Source organism: Pelophylax lessonae (genome assembly GCF_965119305.1).
Source record: "Pelophylax lessonae genome assembly, chromosome: 3".
In the NCBI taxonomy this organism is placed as follows: domain Eukaryota; kingdom Metazoa; phylum Chordata; class Amphibia; order Anura; family Ranidae; genus Pelophylax; species Pelophylax lessonae.
The window spans coordinates 556668190-556685800 of NC_138770.1; the positions used below are offsets into that span (position 1 = coordinate 556668190).

The 17611-nt window shown below is 40.5% G+C and overlaps 1 protein-coding gene and 1 long non-coding RNA gene across 2 annotated transcripts in view; one reads left to right on the forward strand and one right to left on the reverse strand.

Annotated features, from left to right (window-relative positions):
- Window positions 1-410: 410 nt before the first annotated feature.
- Window positions 411-17611, reverse strand: part of ACOXL (acyl-CoA oxidase like) — a 687302-nt gene continuing 670101 nt past the window's right edge. Inside the window, exon 19 of the mRNA XM_082249749.1 lies at window positions 411-1017. Coding sequence (XP_082105875.1) covers window positions 829-1017 — 189 coding nt within the window. The 3' untranslated portion in view covers window positions 411-828. The remainder of the gene's footprint in view (window positions 1018-17611) is intronic.
- Window positions 15110-17611, forward strand: part of LOC309549452 — a 56225-nt gene continuing 53723 nt past the window's right edge. The window contains exon 1 of the long non-coding RNA XR_014225020.1: window positions 15110-15247. This is a non-coding gene — a long non-coding RNA (uncharacterized lncRNA). The remainder of the gene's footprint in view (window positions 15248-17611) is intronic.

Genomic DNA, 17611 nt, shown 5'->3' on the forward strand with positions numbered 1-17611 from the left:
ATATCAGATTGGTATAACAACCACAATCCTCACCTATTGCCAAGAATGCCTGCATATCAACTTTGAATGTATAAGAAACTATATATATGTCAACATTTGCATAGTGCTCTTTGTTTTTCTTTTAAAACTTTCTTAACTATTAAAGTAAAATTTTTTTTTAAATCAATAAGTGTGTTCACTCAGTATGTGCCCATAAAGTCCGCCAACAGATGCTTGGACAACGTTTTGTTGTACCATTCATTTTCTCTTTTCTTTGACTAATGTAAGTAATTCTGTCTGTTACATGCTCTCTAGACAAAGTTCAGATTTATCTTTTTAGCTCTACGTGTCAATTTGTAATGAATGAGACAATAATGTATTTCTTTGCCATCAATATAAACAGGTGACCCATTTTCAGAATACTCAGCAACACTGCCATGGCAGTTCTTAAAAATAGAAAGAAACTTAAAACAATGATTGTCACGCAGGATTTACAGTACGTGATTAATAAAATCATGTCTATATTATTAAAGACAGTATATTTCTTCACCTGTTACATAAAATTTCTTTACAGTTACAATATTTATACCTTGACAATAACTTCATCATCATTTAATTTTTACATTCCTGTTAAAAATCTATCTATAAAAAATTAAATTAAAAAGTCCCCATGTCTTCGTATTGTTAGCTGTGCTTATTGTTGCAGTATTCAAAATCACAGAAAATATCAAGTCTTTATTATAAAGGTATTGGAATCATTTTCTCCCATTGAGAACAAGATAGCTTGAAATTTTCTCGGTGTCATTTTACTTGACTTTATATCTCTTCATGACATCCATCTGGGTAAACTTATAGCTTTGCACTAATTCTCTTTAGCACTTTGCTGTCTCCTTCCTGCTGTGGCTGAGGATAATACGCCCACTGAGCCCTTGTGCTGGGAATGCCAGCAATGGGAGCCTGGATGGTGTTATCGGGAATGTTAAAGGCGGAAACTACCTTCAGGGCATCATCTTTCACCAACTTGCACAGCTCCAGTAACTGTAAAACAAAAAAAACAAAATGATCTGTAAGCAGGATACACAGCTTTTCTACTCTATGGTAACTCACCCAGGCCATAGAACTAATTACATTTAAAGCAAACACTGCAAGCAAGTTGGACTTTACCGCTGGTTGCTGCTGCATAATCAGTACTTTGCTGAATATTTATACCACTGTAATAGGAGCATATCTATGTACTGGCATATTCTTATGCAGGAGGTTGCACAATGTGGGTTAAGTCTAGGTTCACTTCTATGCAGCTGCGCGTGATGCGTTTTTTCTGGTGCTTTTAAACCCGCGTTTTTGCATGCAGTTTTCATTGTTTTTTCTCTTTAAACACACTGTGTTTAGCTGGTTGCTAAGGAGCGAGCCGGAAAGCCGACCGCCGCGTCCTTCACAACCAATGAGTCATCAGCGGTCAGCGGGGTTTCCTGCTGACAGCTGAATGTAGAAAGAAAGAAAACTGCCAGCAAAAAAAAATAAAAGAATAATTGGGAAAAAAACTGTGTGGCTCTGGCCCCCTGCCCCAAAACACCTTGTCCCCATGTTGATGGAGACATAGGCCTCTTTCCCACAACCCTGGGCTGCTGTTGTGGGGGTCTGCGGGCAGGGGGCTTATCGGAATCTGGAAACCTCTTAAGAAGAAGCCCCTAGGTCCTGACCCCCCCCCCTTGTGAATGTGTAGGGGGTACATTGTACCCCAACTCATTCACTAAAAAGAAGTGTCAAAAAGAAATAAAACACAGTTTTTGACAATTCCTTTATTAAAAAAAAAAAAACAATATAGATCCATCGTCAGTCACGCCCCTCCCTCACCGCCAGGCCTGAAAAAAAAATGCTCCGCCCGCAACGAAGGCTAACTGTGACTGCCTGCTTCTTCATCTGACAGTTCTTAAATAAATAAGGGGCGGGGCTACCTGGCAATGTCACCTGAGGCACCGCCGCCCTGTGACGTCAACGGGCCAGTATGCATTGTTCAAGGACGTCACAGGGGGGCGGTGCCACCAGGTGAGGTCGCCAGGTGGCCCCGCCCCTTATCTATTTAGGAGCAGTCAGACAGAGGAGCAGACAGTCAGCGGTTAGCCTTCATCGCGGGCAGAGCTTTTTTTTCGGTCCGGTGGGCGGCGTGATTGACGATACATCGGGGGACACTTATTTTTAACAAAGGAATTGGCCAGGATCTTGGAGCCCCCTTGTTAAAGGGGGCTTCCAGATTCCGATAAGCCCCTTGCCTCAAGACTCCCACAACCACCGCCCAGGGCTGTGGGGAAAAGGCACTTGTCCTCACCAACATGGGGGCAAGGTTTGGGGTGGGGGGGCAAAGCCCCTACATGTTGAGAGCATGTGGCCTGGTATGGTTCGGGGGCTGGGGAGGCTCGCTCGTCCCCTTCCTTTCCTGACCTGCCAGGCTGCATGCTCAGATAAGGGTCTGGTATGCATTTTAGGGGGACCCTACACCATTTAAAAAGAAAAATTGGCGTGAGGTTCCCTTCCAAATCTATACCTGACCCGAAGGGCCTGGTATGGTTCGGGGGCTGGGGAGGCTCGCTCGTCCCCTTCCTTTCCTGACCTGCCGGGCTGCATGCTCAGATAAGGGTCTGGTATGCATTTTAGGGGGACCCTACACCATTTAAAAAGAAAAATTGGCGTGAGGTTCCCTTCCAAATCTATACCAGACCCGAAGGGCCTGGTATGGATTGGGGGGTGGGGACCCCACATAGTTTTCTTCTTTTTCTATTTTTTTGCCGGGCAATTCTTTTTTTCTTTTTTTTTTACATTCAGCTGTCAGCGGGGAACTCTGCTGACAGCTGATGACTTATCGATTGTTAAGGATGCATCAGCTGGTTTCCCGGCCTGCTCCTTAGCAATCAGCTATACAGTGTTGCAAAGAGAACCCCCCTGCAAAACGCATCAAAAATGCAACATTTGCGTTTTGGTGTGGCTCCGTTTAAGTCTATTACACGCAAAACACAATCTGCTGCGGGTAAAAAAGTCCCTGACCCTTTCCAAAAAACGCACAGATTTGAAACTACATCCATAGGAAACCATGTTAAAAGGTCTGTAGTGCATTTCTGCAAAACACACTAAAAAACACATAGGTGTTAAGCCCCGTACACACGTACCGATGGTCGGCTTACAAATGTTCCTCTTTTCTCCCCGGGATGTCGGTGTCTGCTGAAAAGTGCAAAGACAGCACAAGGACAGCACAAGAATTTTGTCCGCCGACTGCAGAAGTGATGTCATGTAATGGTTAACTTTCCCTGTGTTTTCTATTTTCTGAGCATGCCCAGTCTTGCAAATCTGCGGTCTGTCGGCCGAATTGTGTACTGACAGGCGAACAATCGTCCGTTCTGGTGTCGGCATACAAATATTTTCATGTTTGCACGAAAGACTTTTGTCCGCGGATTGTGCGCAGACATCTGTCGGAGGCACCATACTAACACGCGTACAATCGGCAGATCCTTCGTCCACCGACGTTTGTATGCCGACGATCGGTACGTGTGTACGGGCCTTTAACGTAGGAAAAAGCACTAGGTGATCTGCATCAGATTATCATCACTGCAGACATTTTGGCACTGGACCCCTTTTTTTTTATTTTATTTTATGTACTTTTTGTCATTTATTATATTATATACTAAAGGCATAAGGAATTTTTGAAAAGCGAATGTTAATTTCACTTACTAGACAAGTGATGCTGTTAGGTTGATTTGCCAAAGGCAAACAGGCTGTTAACTTTACATGGGGATTTGCCTCAAAGCTTATTGAATGTAGTAAAGTTTTTAAAGGATACCTAATCACATGCAAGGAAAAAAAAATGCATTTATATTTGCACAGGATGATGGAGGTCAGCAGAGCGTAACCTCATTCACTAAGCTTTAGGGAAAATTCCCATACAAAATGCAACTTCACTTGCAAAGTAAACAGCTTATATGCCTTTAATAAATCAACCCGTGTGTTTATTCAACCAATCATGTGAAAGAAAGAATTGGTTTGCTTTTATATTTCACAGGACTTTCTTTGCTAAATGAACACTTTGAATGACTATCAGTAATATTAATTTCAATGTGCTACAAATCATTGCCACAATGGATATAGCAGTGAAAATGCTCGGTATATTAGTGAACACGTATACACCATTGACACTGTGAATATGCCAATATAAGAGACATTTAAAGCTCCTCTCTGGCTCCATGCCCCCTACAATGGTCCCATTTCCCGTCTTTCAATCTTCTCCTGCGGGGAGTAGTCCTTGGTGATGTAGAGATTAGTGCTGATGTCATTATATCAGCAACCCTCTCTGTATAATTACACTGTAAATGCAGGACATCATGCCGACTCCCTTAGAGGAGTTATTACTTTGGACTGTTTGTTACCCAAAAAAAAAAAAAGGATCCTGTTGCCTTTGAATTATGTTATGCAGCACAGTGTTTGTGCTGTGTGATTTTGGCCCCCTGTATCACCTGAAATACCTGGCTGATCCTGCCTGGCTATACCCTCCCCCCTGTAAACTGACCATGGTTTATCATGGCTGCTGAGCCCCAACACCGTGATCAGTTTTCTCCGTCATTCGCAGCTCTGCTCTCCTGTTTCTTCCTCTGTCCTCCTCCCCTCCCTGCCTGTCAGCTCTTGCCACTCCACAGTCCTCCCTTCCTGCTGCTCTCATATCTATACTATGATCATGCCATCCCCTCTGTTATATAAGGCTGTGTGTCCCTGTGCCTATGCTATATAAAAAGAATGCCAATTATACCTTATCTCAGAGCATCTCCGGGCGCTCACGTGACTCCTCAGCTGACGTCAGCAGCAGTACCTGGCCCCACCCACTATTGCTGTCAGCCTGGCAGAGGAGAGAGATGAGGAGTCACATGAGCGCTGGGAGACGCTCTGAGATAAGGTATAATCTGCATTTTTTTTTATATAGCACAGGGACACATAGCATTAGATAACAGAGGGGATGTCATGATCATAGTATAATGGGTTAAACACCACTTTAAGTGGAACTTTAGTCAGAAAATTAAGTCTAGATACAGGACTTCATGCTGGCCCTTTTGCAAGTATAGCTGCGTAAAACCAAAAAATCCAGTAATACACTATCTCACCCTGCTCTGTGCAGCTGTTCTCTATTCTTGGCTCTGTGCCAAAATTTAGAGAAGTGAGGGCGTCTCACCAGAGGCCGATCAGCTAACATCTTAAAGATTTACTGCTGCTGAAGGGGGGAGGAAGCAACAGGAATGATAGACACTGCAGAGGAGGAAATACTGGAGAGGTGACAGAACAAACTCTGCTTCCAGGGAGACACACAAGAATTACAATTACAAGGATAGTATCTTATCTCTATATTTTCTCACTCCACAGCAGCACTATGAACCTGAACACTGAGCATACAGTTGTACTCATAAGTGTACATTTATTTATGATTTATGATTTCTTGGCCATTTTTCTGAGAATATGAATGATAACACAAAAACGTTTCTTTCACTCATGGTTAGTGTTTGGCTGAAGCCATTTATTATCAATCAACTGTGTTTACTCTTTTTAAATCATAATGACAACAGAAACTACCCAAATGACCCTGATCAAAAGTTTACATACCCCAGTTCTTAACACCGTGTATTGCACCCTGTAACATCAATGACCGCTTGAAGTCTTTTGGGGTATTTGTGGATGAGGCTCTTTATCTTCTCAGATGATAAAGCTGCCCATTCTTCCTGGCAAAAAGCCTCCAGTTTCTTTAAATTCTTGGGCTGTCTTGCATGAACTGCACGTTTGAGATCTCCCCAGAGTAGCTCAAGGATATTGAGGTCGGGAGACTGAGATGACCACTCCAGAACCTTCACTTTATTCTGCTGTAAATGACATTGTCATGTTGGAATGTCCGAGTACGACCCATGCGCAGCTTCCGGGCTGATGAATGCAAATTTTCCTCCAGTATTTTTTGAAAACATACTGCATTCTTCTTGCCATCAATTCTGACCAAATTTCTAGTGCCTTTGTAGCTTACACATCCCCAAAACATCAGCGATCCACCTCCGTGTTTCACATTAGGAATGGTGTACCTTTCATTATAGGCCTTGTTGACTCCTCTCCGAATGTAGTGTTTATGGTTGTGGCCAAAAAGTTCAATTTTGGTCTCATCACTCCAAATGACTTTGTGCCAGAAGGTTTGAGGCTTGTCTCTGTGCTGTTTGGCGTATTGTAAGCGGGATTCTTTGTGGCATTTGTGTAGTAATGGCTTTCTTCTTGCGACTCTGGCTATGCAGCCCATCTTTCTTCATGTACCTACTTATTGTGCATCTTGAAACAGCCACACCACATGTTTTCAGAGAGTCCTGTATTTCACCTGAAGTTATTTGTGGGGTTTTCTTTGCATCCTGAACAATTTTCCTGGCAGTTATGGTTGAAATGTTAGTTGGTCTACCTGACCGTGGTTTGGTTTCAAAAGAAACCCTCATTTTCCACTTCTTGGTCAGAGTTTGTACACAGCTGATTGGCATTATCAATTCCTTGGATATCTTTTTATATCCCTTTCCTGTTTTCTATAGTTCAACTACCTTTTCCCGCATCCTTTGACAATTCTTTTGCTTTCCCCATGACTCAGAATCCAGAAATGTCAGTGCAGCACTGGATGAAGGATGCAAGGGTCTGTCAGGAGTCCAGAAACTCACTGACCTTTTATACACACACACGTTAATTACAAGCAAACAGATCACAGGTGAGGATTGTTACCTTTAATAGCCATTCAAACCCCTTTGTGTCAACTTGTGTGCATGTTATCAGGCCAAAATCACCAGGGTATGTAAACTTTTAAATAGGGTCATTTGGGTAGGTTTTGTTGTCATTATGATTTAAAAAGAGTAAACACAGTTAATTGAAAATAAATGGCTTCGACCAAACACTAACCATGAGTGAAACAAAAGTTTTTGTGTTATCATTCAGATTCTCGGAAAAATGGCCAAGAAATCAAATTCTGCCAGGGTATGTAAACTTATGAGCACAACTGTATATGCAGCTTTCCTCTCTAGCTGAGCCAAGACATAAAATCAAGGCTGTAAAAGCACACATTTTAATTGCAGAAAATGACATTTAATTTTTGAGACTGTGGATAAGGGAAGAGTTCTTAATTAGAAAGTGACTAGGTTTCAGCAAAATGGCAGCTTCGGGCTTACAGAAACAGTAGGCAATTTACAGCACACAGTCTTTCTGGTAGCAAAATTACTAATGTGAAATGCATGTTCTTTTGTTAAAGAGCATTAATTGTTTTCAAATTGTTATGTTCTGCTTTAACATTCAATAAGGAATACATAACTCCTATAATCCTAAATATATGAAAATAACTGCCACAGAGAAAAAACACCCAACACTGCCATATTGTTTATTTCATTTCTATTTTCCAGATTACGGCTGTTATTTAAATGTGTATGTACCCTGTAGTTTTTAGGGTGTACCTACAGTGATATGAACCACACCTAATGTAAAATTGCTGTCAGTATGGTAGGCCTCCAGCCCTATACTCACTGGTTTCTAAAGAATTTCTCACTTTATTGCATGGACCCTTGTCAAAATGTTTCCGGCCAGGCCCAAGCATGCACTCTGAACTCCTATGCAATCCTATGGACTTTCAAGCACATTCTCAGAAGTCCATAGGACTTAATACTAATGCAGAGTGCATTTTCGCCTGATCGGGAACATTTTTGACAAGTAGCTGTGTGATATCTTGCAGGATTGAATACAATTGGGTATGAAAATGTAACTGCACCAAATAATGCTTTGTCACTGAATGCAATGAATGCTAATACCTAACAAGAGTATGTCTGGGTATAATTTGCCAGTGCAGGGAAACCTATCTCTTAAAACAGTGGGTATCCAGGTTCAAAGTAATACAATGTTATTTACATTTTATGGCCATCCAATGTAAGGCACCATCCTTTGCACCTCCTCATTTAAAAAAAAAAAAAAAAAAAGAAAAGCTATTTGTCACAAGCCATCTTTAAAATATGTAGTGTATCACTTTGTTAAAGCTTTACTAACACCGCACATTTTCCATACTCTCTTACTTTGGAAGTTCCTCTTAAAGCTGAATAATTCTCAATGAAGATATTACATAAAAGAAATCCCCTTGTAATGGTTAAACAGAAGTAAAGAGCACTAAATGCTTACCCAGTATCAGTTACACGTTCAGCAGGCCACGTGACCAACGAATATCTTTTTTAATTATAATTTCAGAAGACTTTATGTGTGTGAGAGTCTAGGCATATTTTAACATTTGCAGGGTATTTTGCTTTGTATAATGGTTGTAAAGTGCTGCAAAATATTTTGCATTTTCATAGCAATAAAACATGTTCATAGTGGAAGAAGCTTAGGTGATCAGTATATACACATGTATATACTGTAGATATACTGGAAATTCATATAATAGATATAGGTCTGTAGCCCTTTATTAGCATTTCCTTACCAATCTTCCTTCACAAACAGACAATGTCTATTTTATCTGTTTAGCTTTTTTTTGTAAGGCTTCTTGCACACGGCACTGATGTTTGAGCTTCTGATTTTTTTGAACGCAATTTTTAGGAATTGGTTTTGCGCAAATTTGCACGTATTTCTGTGTGTATTTGCACGTATATGCATATTTATGTGCACAATACCTTCCTAGGGAAAATGAATTGCCATTTATGCTGATATGCACGTATTTATGTGTACCGGCGCAAAAGAATGACCGGGAATGCAGATGTTTATTATTTTTTTTACTCAAGAATACGCAGCACTTGTTTACTCGCCTGTAAACAATGGGCTGCATTTTAGATCAGTAAGAAAAAAAAACAATGTACTAAGCTTTTTCAAGCAAGAGGCCTAAGACTGCTCACAAAGCCCTTGGTTATGGGTCTTACTGTTTTTCTGCATGCTAAAACATTAATGTAGCAGTGTTGGTAGGTTTAATACAGAATCTACCTTAGTTACATTGTTGAATAAATATTGGTTCATTCTATTTTGGATTCATTTTTCAAATGACTTTATTATCTAATTTATGTTGGTATTATCTATGACCGATATATCCATGTCTGGATTCCCGCCACGCATGAGATGAGACTAAAATGGAATTATTTGGCCTCAACACCAAACGATATGTCTGACGGTGAATCCTTTACACCTCACCATCCAAATAGCACCATTCCTACAGGAAAGCATGGAGATGGTAATATCCTATATGGGGGTGTTTCTCTGCAGCAGGAACTGGAGCAATTGTCAGGATAGAAGAAAAATGGATGGGGCAAAATACCATCAAATTCTTGCGAAAAATCTGCTCCCCTCTGCCAGAAAGTTGTCAATGAGAAGAATGTTTACCTTCCAACATGACAATGACCCAAAGCACGCTGCAAAAACGACCACACAGTGGTTGAAGGAGAAAAAGGTGAATGTCCTTACATGGCCCAGTCAGAGCCCAGACTTAAACCCCATTGAAAATCTGTCAAATGACTTGAAGACAGCAGTTCACCAATGGTCACCATCAAATTTAACTTAACTTGAGCAGTTCTGCAAAGAAGAGTGGGCAAATAGTCTAGATGTACAAAGTTAGTAGAGACATATCCCAACAGACTAAAGGCTGTAATTAAAGCAAAAGTGGGTCCAACAAAATACTGAAATCCAACTCACTGATGCTGTTTTTGAAAAAAAAAAAAAATTCTGATATGTTGGTGTTATATCTTCCACTAGGATGTTCTAAGTTGCAATAGAAAATACAGCTGGATAAAACAAAAACTGGGTCTGTCTTAATATCAGGCTACAAAGCAACAAAATGGGGGTGATACTTTTCTATACCCACTATAAGTGCCAATTCACACGCTATCAAATATGGTATCAATGGCAATCTAATTAAGTGTGAGGGAGCAAAGCAGACTCGAGATTTTTTTTTTTTTTTTCAGTCTGGGGTTGAATTAAAAAAAAAAAAAAAAAAAACAGATTCCCCCTTCACACTGTACAGTATGGATGAACAAATCTTCTGCTGAGCTTTGGCGGCTGTCAGAATAGCTAAAGAGAGGCTGCATCAGATCAGATGCCGCTGCTGTTTGACAGAAATGTTCTTTTATTAGCTTTTATAAGTTTTTTGATTATGCTAGTTTTAATTTTTCATACATAGCAAAGCCAGTTAAAGTGTCATTAAGCCCAGTCTATGAAAAATTCTCATTACAGGCTATATAACCGAGTGTTCATACTCACAAAGCCACTAAATCATTTTTTTTTGTGTTTAGTGAAATATTATCCTACCTTCAGCTGTCCCTCTCATCCTCTGTGTCCCCACTGTTGGCTAAGATTGTGTAGACATGCTGGTGTCCTCTAATGAGCATGCTTATATTTCAGGTCCCTTCTAAACTCTTCATTTTCTCCTTTTTCTTAACTGTGCAGCCCACATGTGGGCATATACACAGTAATAAATTACACTCCCCTTCCTCTCTCCTCCTCTGTCTGCTTAATGCTACACACCATGGGGATGGGAAATAGTATGATGATTGATTACAGTCACTAAGAAACTCACATAAAAACGCTTAGTTTGAATATAAATCAGTATTTTATATATAAATAATTGCGAATACACAAAAAAAAAAGAGCTTTGGATTTAGATGCCATCTGAACAAAACAAAAGCTAGTGTCAGTCATCTTTCACTTTGCCTACCTCAAAATAATGCACATATATATGCATTTGATGTTCAATAAAGACTTATATGGAGCTATAAAACAGTTTTTGATTTTTATATTTTAATTTGAATTGCTCTTCTGAAACTTTTTTTTTTTTTTTTAATCGTGACTGGCACAGCACCAATCAGGGCTGGCCAGACACAGACTCACACTGTAGAGAGCATACATTAGCAGAGCAATAAAAGCCCCTACTAAGGATCTCTCCCTCTCCCTGCAGATGCCAAAGAACAGGGAAGGATCATGTGAGCTAACAACAGTGCTCCAGGAATAAGGTACCAAAGGATTTAAATTAAAAAAAAGGAACAAAACAAAATACAGCGGCACGATATACAGTGAGGAAAAAAAATAATTGATCCCCAGCAGATTTTGTAAGGTTTTTTTAACTTAATGCATTCTATGTGTGCAGCAGCCCCTCTTAGCCCCCCTAATACTTACCTGAGCATGTCTTCATCCAGCGATGTTGCAGGAGTGTCTAAGCTGCCTGGAAGTCCCCTCCTCATTGGCTGAGAAAGCAGCAAGGCATGATTGGCTCCCGCTGCTTAAATCAAAATAATTCGGCCAATCAGGAGAGAGAGATCAGGTGGGGCCGGGTCGTAGGTCTGAGTCTGAATGGACACAGGGAGCTGCGACTCTGCTCGGGTGCTCCCATAGCAAGCTGCTTGTTGTGGGGGCAGTAAACAGGAGGGAGGGGCCAGGAGAGCAGTAGAGGGACCCGAGAAGAGGAGGATCTGGGCTGCTCTGTGCAAAACCACTTCACAGAGAAAATAAGTATAACATCTTTGTTATTTTTTTTTAAAACAAGACTTTACATTCACTTTAAGAAGGTGCTCCTAACGATAACTCCTTATGTGTATAAAAATCACCTGTCCACAGAATGTCTTTCTTTCATTCAAACCTTACCATCATGAGCAAGACCAAACAGCTGTAAAAGGACATTCGGGACAAGATTGTAGACCTGCACAAGGCTGGAATAGGCTACTAGACCATCAGTAAGAAGCTTACTGAGGAGGAGACAACTGTTGGAGTGATTATTAACAAATGGAAGAAATATAAAATACCCATCAATCGCCCTTGGTCTGGAGCTCCATACAAGATTTCGCCTCATGGGGTAAGGATGATCATGAGAAAATTGAGGGATCAGCCCAAAACTACACGGGAGGAGCTTGTGAATGATCTCAAGGCAGTTGGGACCACGGTCACCAAACAAAACATTGGTAACACAATATGTCACCATGGACTGAAAGCCTGCAGCGACCACAAGGTCCCCCTCCTCAATAAGGCATATGCACAGGCCCATCTGAAGTTTGCTTATGAACATCTAAATGATTTAGAGAAGGATTAGGAGAAAGTGCTGTGGTCACATGAGACCAAAATTTAACTTTTTGCCATTAACTCGACTTGTCATGTTTGGAGGAAGAAAAATGCTGACTATGACCCTAAGAACACCATCCCTACAGTCAAGCATGACGATGGAAACATTATGCTTTGGGGCTGTTTCTCTGCCAAGTGTACAGGCCGACTCTGCGGCATTGAGAGGCCAATGGAAAGGGGCAGGTATTGCAAAATCTTGAATGAGAACCTTCTTACCTCAGCCAGAACACTAAAGATGGGTTGTGGATAGGTCTTCCAGCATGACAATGACCCAAAATATACCACCAAGGCAACAAAGGTGTGGCTCAAGAAGAAGCCCATTAAGGTCTCAGAGTGGCCTAGCCACTCCATGCGAGACTTCCAGACCTTAATCCTATGGAAAATGTATGGAGGGAGTTGAAACTTTGAGTTGCCAAGCGACAGCCAAGGAACCTTAATGATTTAGAGAAGATCTGTAATGAAGAGTGGACCAAAATCCCTCTTTAGATGTGTGCAAACCTAGTAATCAACTACAAGAAACGTCTAACCTTTGTGCTTGTCAACAAGGGTTTCTCCACCAAGTACTAAGTCATGTATTGCTGCAACTCCATTTATAACATTTGCAACATGTGTTTTTTCTAGATTTTTGGTTGATATTCTGTCTCTATCATTTAAAATACATATGATAAAAATGATAGACCCTTTATTTCTTTTTAAGCGGGCAAACTTACAAAATCTGCATGGGATTAAATAATTATTTTCCCCACTGTATATGATTTATGTGAATGAATTATGGCAATTAACCCTTCTCTGTTTAGTATCACCAAATATTTAAAAAATTTTCATGCTAGTGTTGTTCTTCACAAAGTCTACTATCCGTCTCAATACATTTTAGTGGTATTTAAAATGTTACCCATAGCAACCTTCTATTTGCTAGGGAATTTCCATTTTTTTGGGAAATTTTCCCTAGCTTTGTGAATGAGGTGAAGCTCTGCTGAATTCCATCATTCAAAACACGTGCAAGCAAAAAACATCTCTGTTTGTCCGAGTATTTGTTGTCACTGAAAGAAAATGATAGCAAATCTCAAATACAACATATATACAGTAAGTGCCCCTAATACAAAAGGTGGGGGGAAATCCTCCAATGGGAATACCTGTTTCTGCCTAAGGGGGAATTGTAATGTTGAATTGTAATGTATCTGACACAGAAAGTGGGCTCAATCATTTACAAACTCTGAAAGAGAGGGTAGAGAAAAAGCTGCCGTCTGTAGGATTTCATCTTTTATTGATTAAGTGCAGTTTAGAAAAACAAGCCTTACATTTTGCTACAGGCAACTCCTCGTTTTAATTAAGAGCCGGTTCACACTACTCCGACTCAAAGTCTCCCCATGAAGAAGCAACTTTTTAGCGCCGATTTTAGCACGACTTTGAAGAGACTTAAAGCGGAGTTCCACCCAAAAGTGGAACTTCCGCTTTAGGTGGTTCTAACCCCCGACATGCCACATTTGGCATGTCATTTTTTTGGGGGGGTAGCGGGTACCTAGTTTTGACAGGTACCTGCTCCCACTTCCGCTCGGAGCGCCGCGGCGCCCTGAGCGGAATTCTCCTCTCCCCCTCCCTCCCTGCAATCTTCTGGGACATGTCAGAGGTCCCAGAAGATTGCCGGCCAATCACAACGCGTAGCGCAACTCGCGCATGCGCAGTGCGTACCCGGCTGTGAAGCCGCAAAATGTCACAGCCGGGTGCCCACACCAGTGATGCCAGTGCTGCAGAGCAGAGAAGGAGAAGAGCGAGGCTTCGGGCGGCCGCATCGCTGGACCGTTGGACAGGTGAGCGTGTGAGGCTGGAACTCTGCTTTAAATGATAGGTGACTTTGTCTGTGGGGAATGCCTGGGTAATCTTTTCTTCTTCCTGGAAGTCTGATCACAGTCGCTTGAAAATAGATAAGGATCCGACTAAGAGGCAACTCCCATTGAAGTCTATGTGCACAAGTCGGATAGAGGTCGCCTTGAAGTAGTACAGGAACCTTTTCTGAAGTCGGAGCGACTTCAGTAGTGCATATTAAGACGGCTCTCATTTACATTGAATTTGTAAAGACAAGAGACTTGGGGCGACTTGAGGGCACACAAGTCGCATTCCAAGTCGGAGTAGTGTGAACCGGCTCTTAATGAGCATAAGCCCTTGTTTATTATCTGTATTATAACTGTAGTTCTTTATTGTCATCAACCAATCAAATTAAAACACCTGTAATGAAAGATGACAACTGCAGAATAAATGTTTGATTAATTGCGGTTAGGCAATACAGACAGTTCTATTTAAAGAAATTGCAAAAATGGTGTCTTCATATATTTTTATGAAATCTATTTCAATTAAATATTCAGTAGTTGTAAGAACATACTGTATAAACTATATACTATGCAAATATATATATATATATTTTCAATCAGGTACTGTTTATTTAAGTTTTTTTGGTATGCATAACACAGAACACAAAAATGAAAGATAGAACAAGAATATGCAGAATAACTAGTGGTCGATGAAGGTAAGGTAGGAGAGGATAACCAAGGACACCAAATGTTTTGAAACGTATTTAGACAACCCCTATGCTGGTGCGTAAGTTGCTCTCTATCAAGAATAGCATTGAAAATGTTTATTTACAGTGCTATTAATGGTTAATTTCTGACTAACACACCTATTCGCACATGTTGAGAAATATGAGGAGGTTTTGTGCCTGCCTGATGGATGTGGAGCGTCTCCTTGAATTCACATTTGTACTGTGTGTAGCCTCCGGGCTTCCTGTGTTCTTTAGGAGATAATCGTTACATCTAGTGTCTAGAAGAGTGAAATAATGACCTGAACTTTTTTAAGTTGCTATTTCCATGGTACAATTATAGTTACTTTGTTGCTGTTTTTTTTAAAAATTAGAATGGTTATCTTTACCAGTATTTTAAATAAAGGTACACACAAACTTTGGTTTGCAATCCTAACTAGTTAAAGGGGATTCCCATAATTATGCAAAATGGTTTTATTTTTCTCTCTCTTTCTAAAGGTCATTTAAAATCTTTACATGTTCCAGATGTTCTGACTACCAAAAGAAAAGGGATTTTCATGCACTGAAATCTGAACCTTCTGAGATCCCAGTTCTGCTTTTTGCAATACTTCCTGTCCAAACTCTGTACTCCTAAGTCAGGTGATGTGCTACCAATACCAAGCCTTTACTTCTAGACCTTACATTAGGATTCCAGTTTTGCTCTCAAATAAACTACCACTTACTAGCTGTGCCAAAACAAAAATTATTATTGTTAAATTATGGGTCATCCCACCAATACAGATATTTATATACTTGGTCAGTTCTGGCACTTTTATTCACACAACAGCATAATTTACACACTATATTAGGACACCTGCCTTTACACACATATGAACTTTAATGGCATCCCAGTCTTAGTCTGTAGGGTTCAGTATTGAGTTGGCCCACCCTTTGCAGCTATAACATCTTCAACTCTTCTGGGAAGGCTGTCCACAAGGTTTAGGAGTGTGTCTATGGGAATGCTTGACCATTCTTTCAGAAGCACATTTGTGAAATGAAATGGATGAGTGAGTTTGGGGTGGAGGAACTTGACTGGCCTGCGCAGAGTCCTGACCTCAACCTGATAGAACACCTTTGGGATGAATTTGAGAATGGAATTCGAGCCAGGCCTTCTCGTCCACATTAGTGCCTAACCTCAAAAATGCGCTTCTGGAAGAATGGTCAAACATTCCCATAGACAACTTCTAAAATTACTTAGAACCCTATTATATATATATATATATATATATATATATATATATATATATATATATATATATACATACACAGTGCTTTGCGAAAGTATTCGGCCCCCTTAAAATTTTCGACCTTTTGCCACATTTCAGGCTTCAAACAAAGATATAAAACTGTAATTTTTTGTGAAGAATCAACAACAAGTGGGACACAATCATGAAGTGGAACGAAATTTATTGGATTTTTCAGACTTTTTTAACAAATAAAAAACTGAAAAATTGGGCGTGCAAAATTATTCAGCCCCCTTAAGTTAATACTTTGTAGTGCCACCTTTTGCTGCAATTACAGCTGTAAGTCGCTTGGGGTATGTCTCTATCAGTTTTGCACATCGAGAGACTGACATTTTTGCCCATTCCTCCTTGCAAAACAGCTCAAGCTCAGTGAGGTTGGATGGAGAGTGTTTATGAACAGCAGATTTCAGTTCTTTCCACAGATTCTCGATTGGATTCAGGTCTGGACTTTGACTTGGCCATTCTAACACCTGGATATGTTTATTTGTGAACCATTCCATTGTAGATTTTGCTTTATGTTTTGGATCATTGTCTTGTTGGAAGACACATCTCCATCCCAGTCTCAGGTCTTTTGCAGACTCCATCAGGTTTTCTTCCAGAATGGTCCTGTATTTGGCTCAATCCATCTTCCCATCAATTTTAACCATCTTCCCTGTCCCTGCTGAGGAAAAGCAGGCCCAAACCATGATGCTGGCCCCACCATGTTTGACAGTGGGGATGGTGTGTTCAGGGTGATGAGCTGTGTTGCTTTTACGCCAAACATAACGTTTTGCATTGTTGCCAAAAAGTTTGGTTTGTCTCCCAGGTGGCTTGTGGCAAACTTTAAACTACATTTTTTATGGATATCTTTAAGAAATGGCTTTCTTCTTGCCACTCTTCCATAAAGGCCAGATTTGTGCAGTATACGACTGATTGTTGTCCTATGGACAGAGTCTCCCACCTCAGCTGTAGATCTCTGCAGTTCATCCAGAGTGATCATGGGCCTCTTGGCTGCATCTCTGATCAGTCTTCTCCTTGTATGAGCTGAAAGTTTAGAGGGACGGCCAGGTCTTCGTAGATTTGCAGTGGTCTGATACTCCTTCCATTTCAATATTATCGCTTGCACAGTGCTCCTTGGGATGTTTAAAGCTTGGGAAATCTTTTTGTATCCAAATCCGGCTTTAAACTTCTACACAACAGTATCTCGGACCTGCCTGGTGTGTTCCTTGTTCTTCATGATGCTCTCTGCTCTTTAAACGGACCTCTGAGACTATCACAGTTCAGGTGTATTTATACAGAGACTTGATTACACACAGGTGGATTCTATTTATTATCATTAGTCATTTAGGTCAACATTGGATCATTCAGAGATCCTCACTAAACTTCTGGAGAGAGTTTGCTGCATTGAAAGTAAAGGGGCTGAATAATTTTGCACGCCCAATTTTTCAGTTTTTTATTTAACAAAGTTTGAAATATCCAATAAATTTCGTTCCACTTCATGATTGTGTCCCACTTGTTGTTGATTCTTCACAAAAAATTACAGTTTTATATCTTTATGTTTGAAGCCTGAAATGTGGCAAAAGGTCGCAAAGTTCAAGGGGGCCAAAAATGGATTTTTGTAAGATCTTACCGTAAAATCCTTTTCTCTTAAGCTCATTGACAGACGTAGTCTTCTTGATTCTCAAGAGCTGGGTTATGTTGTCTCCGCAGGAGTAGGACTAGGCAGAAAGACAAAACGTTC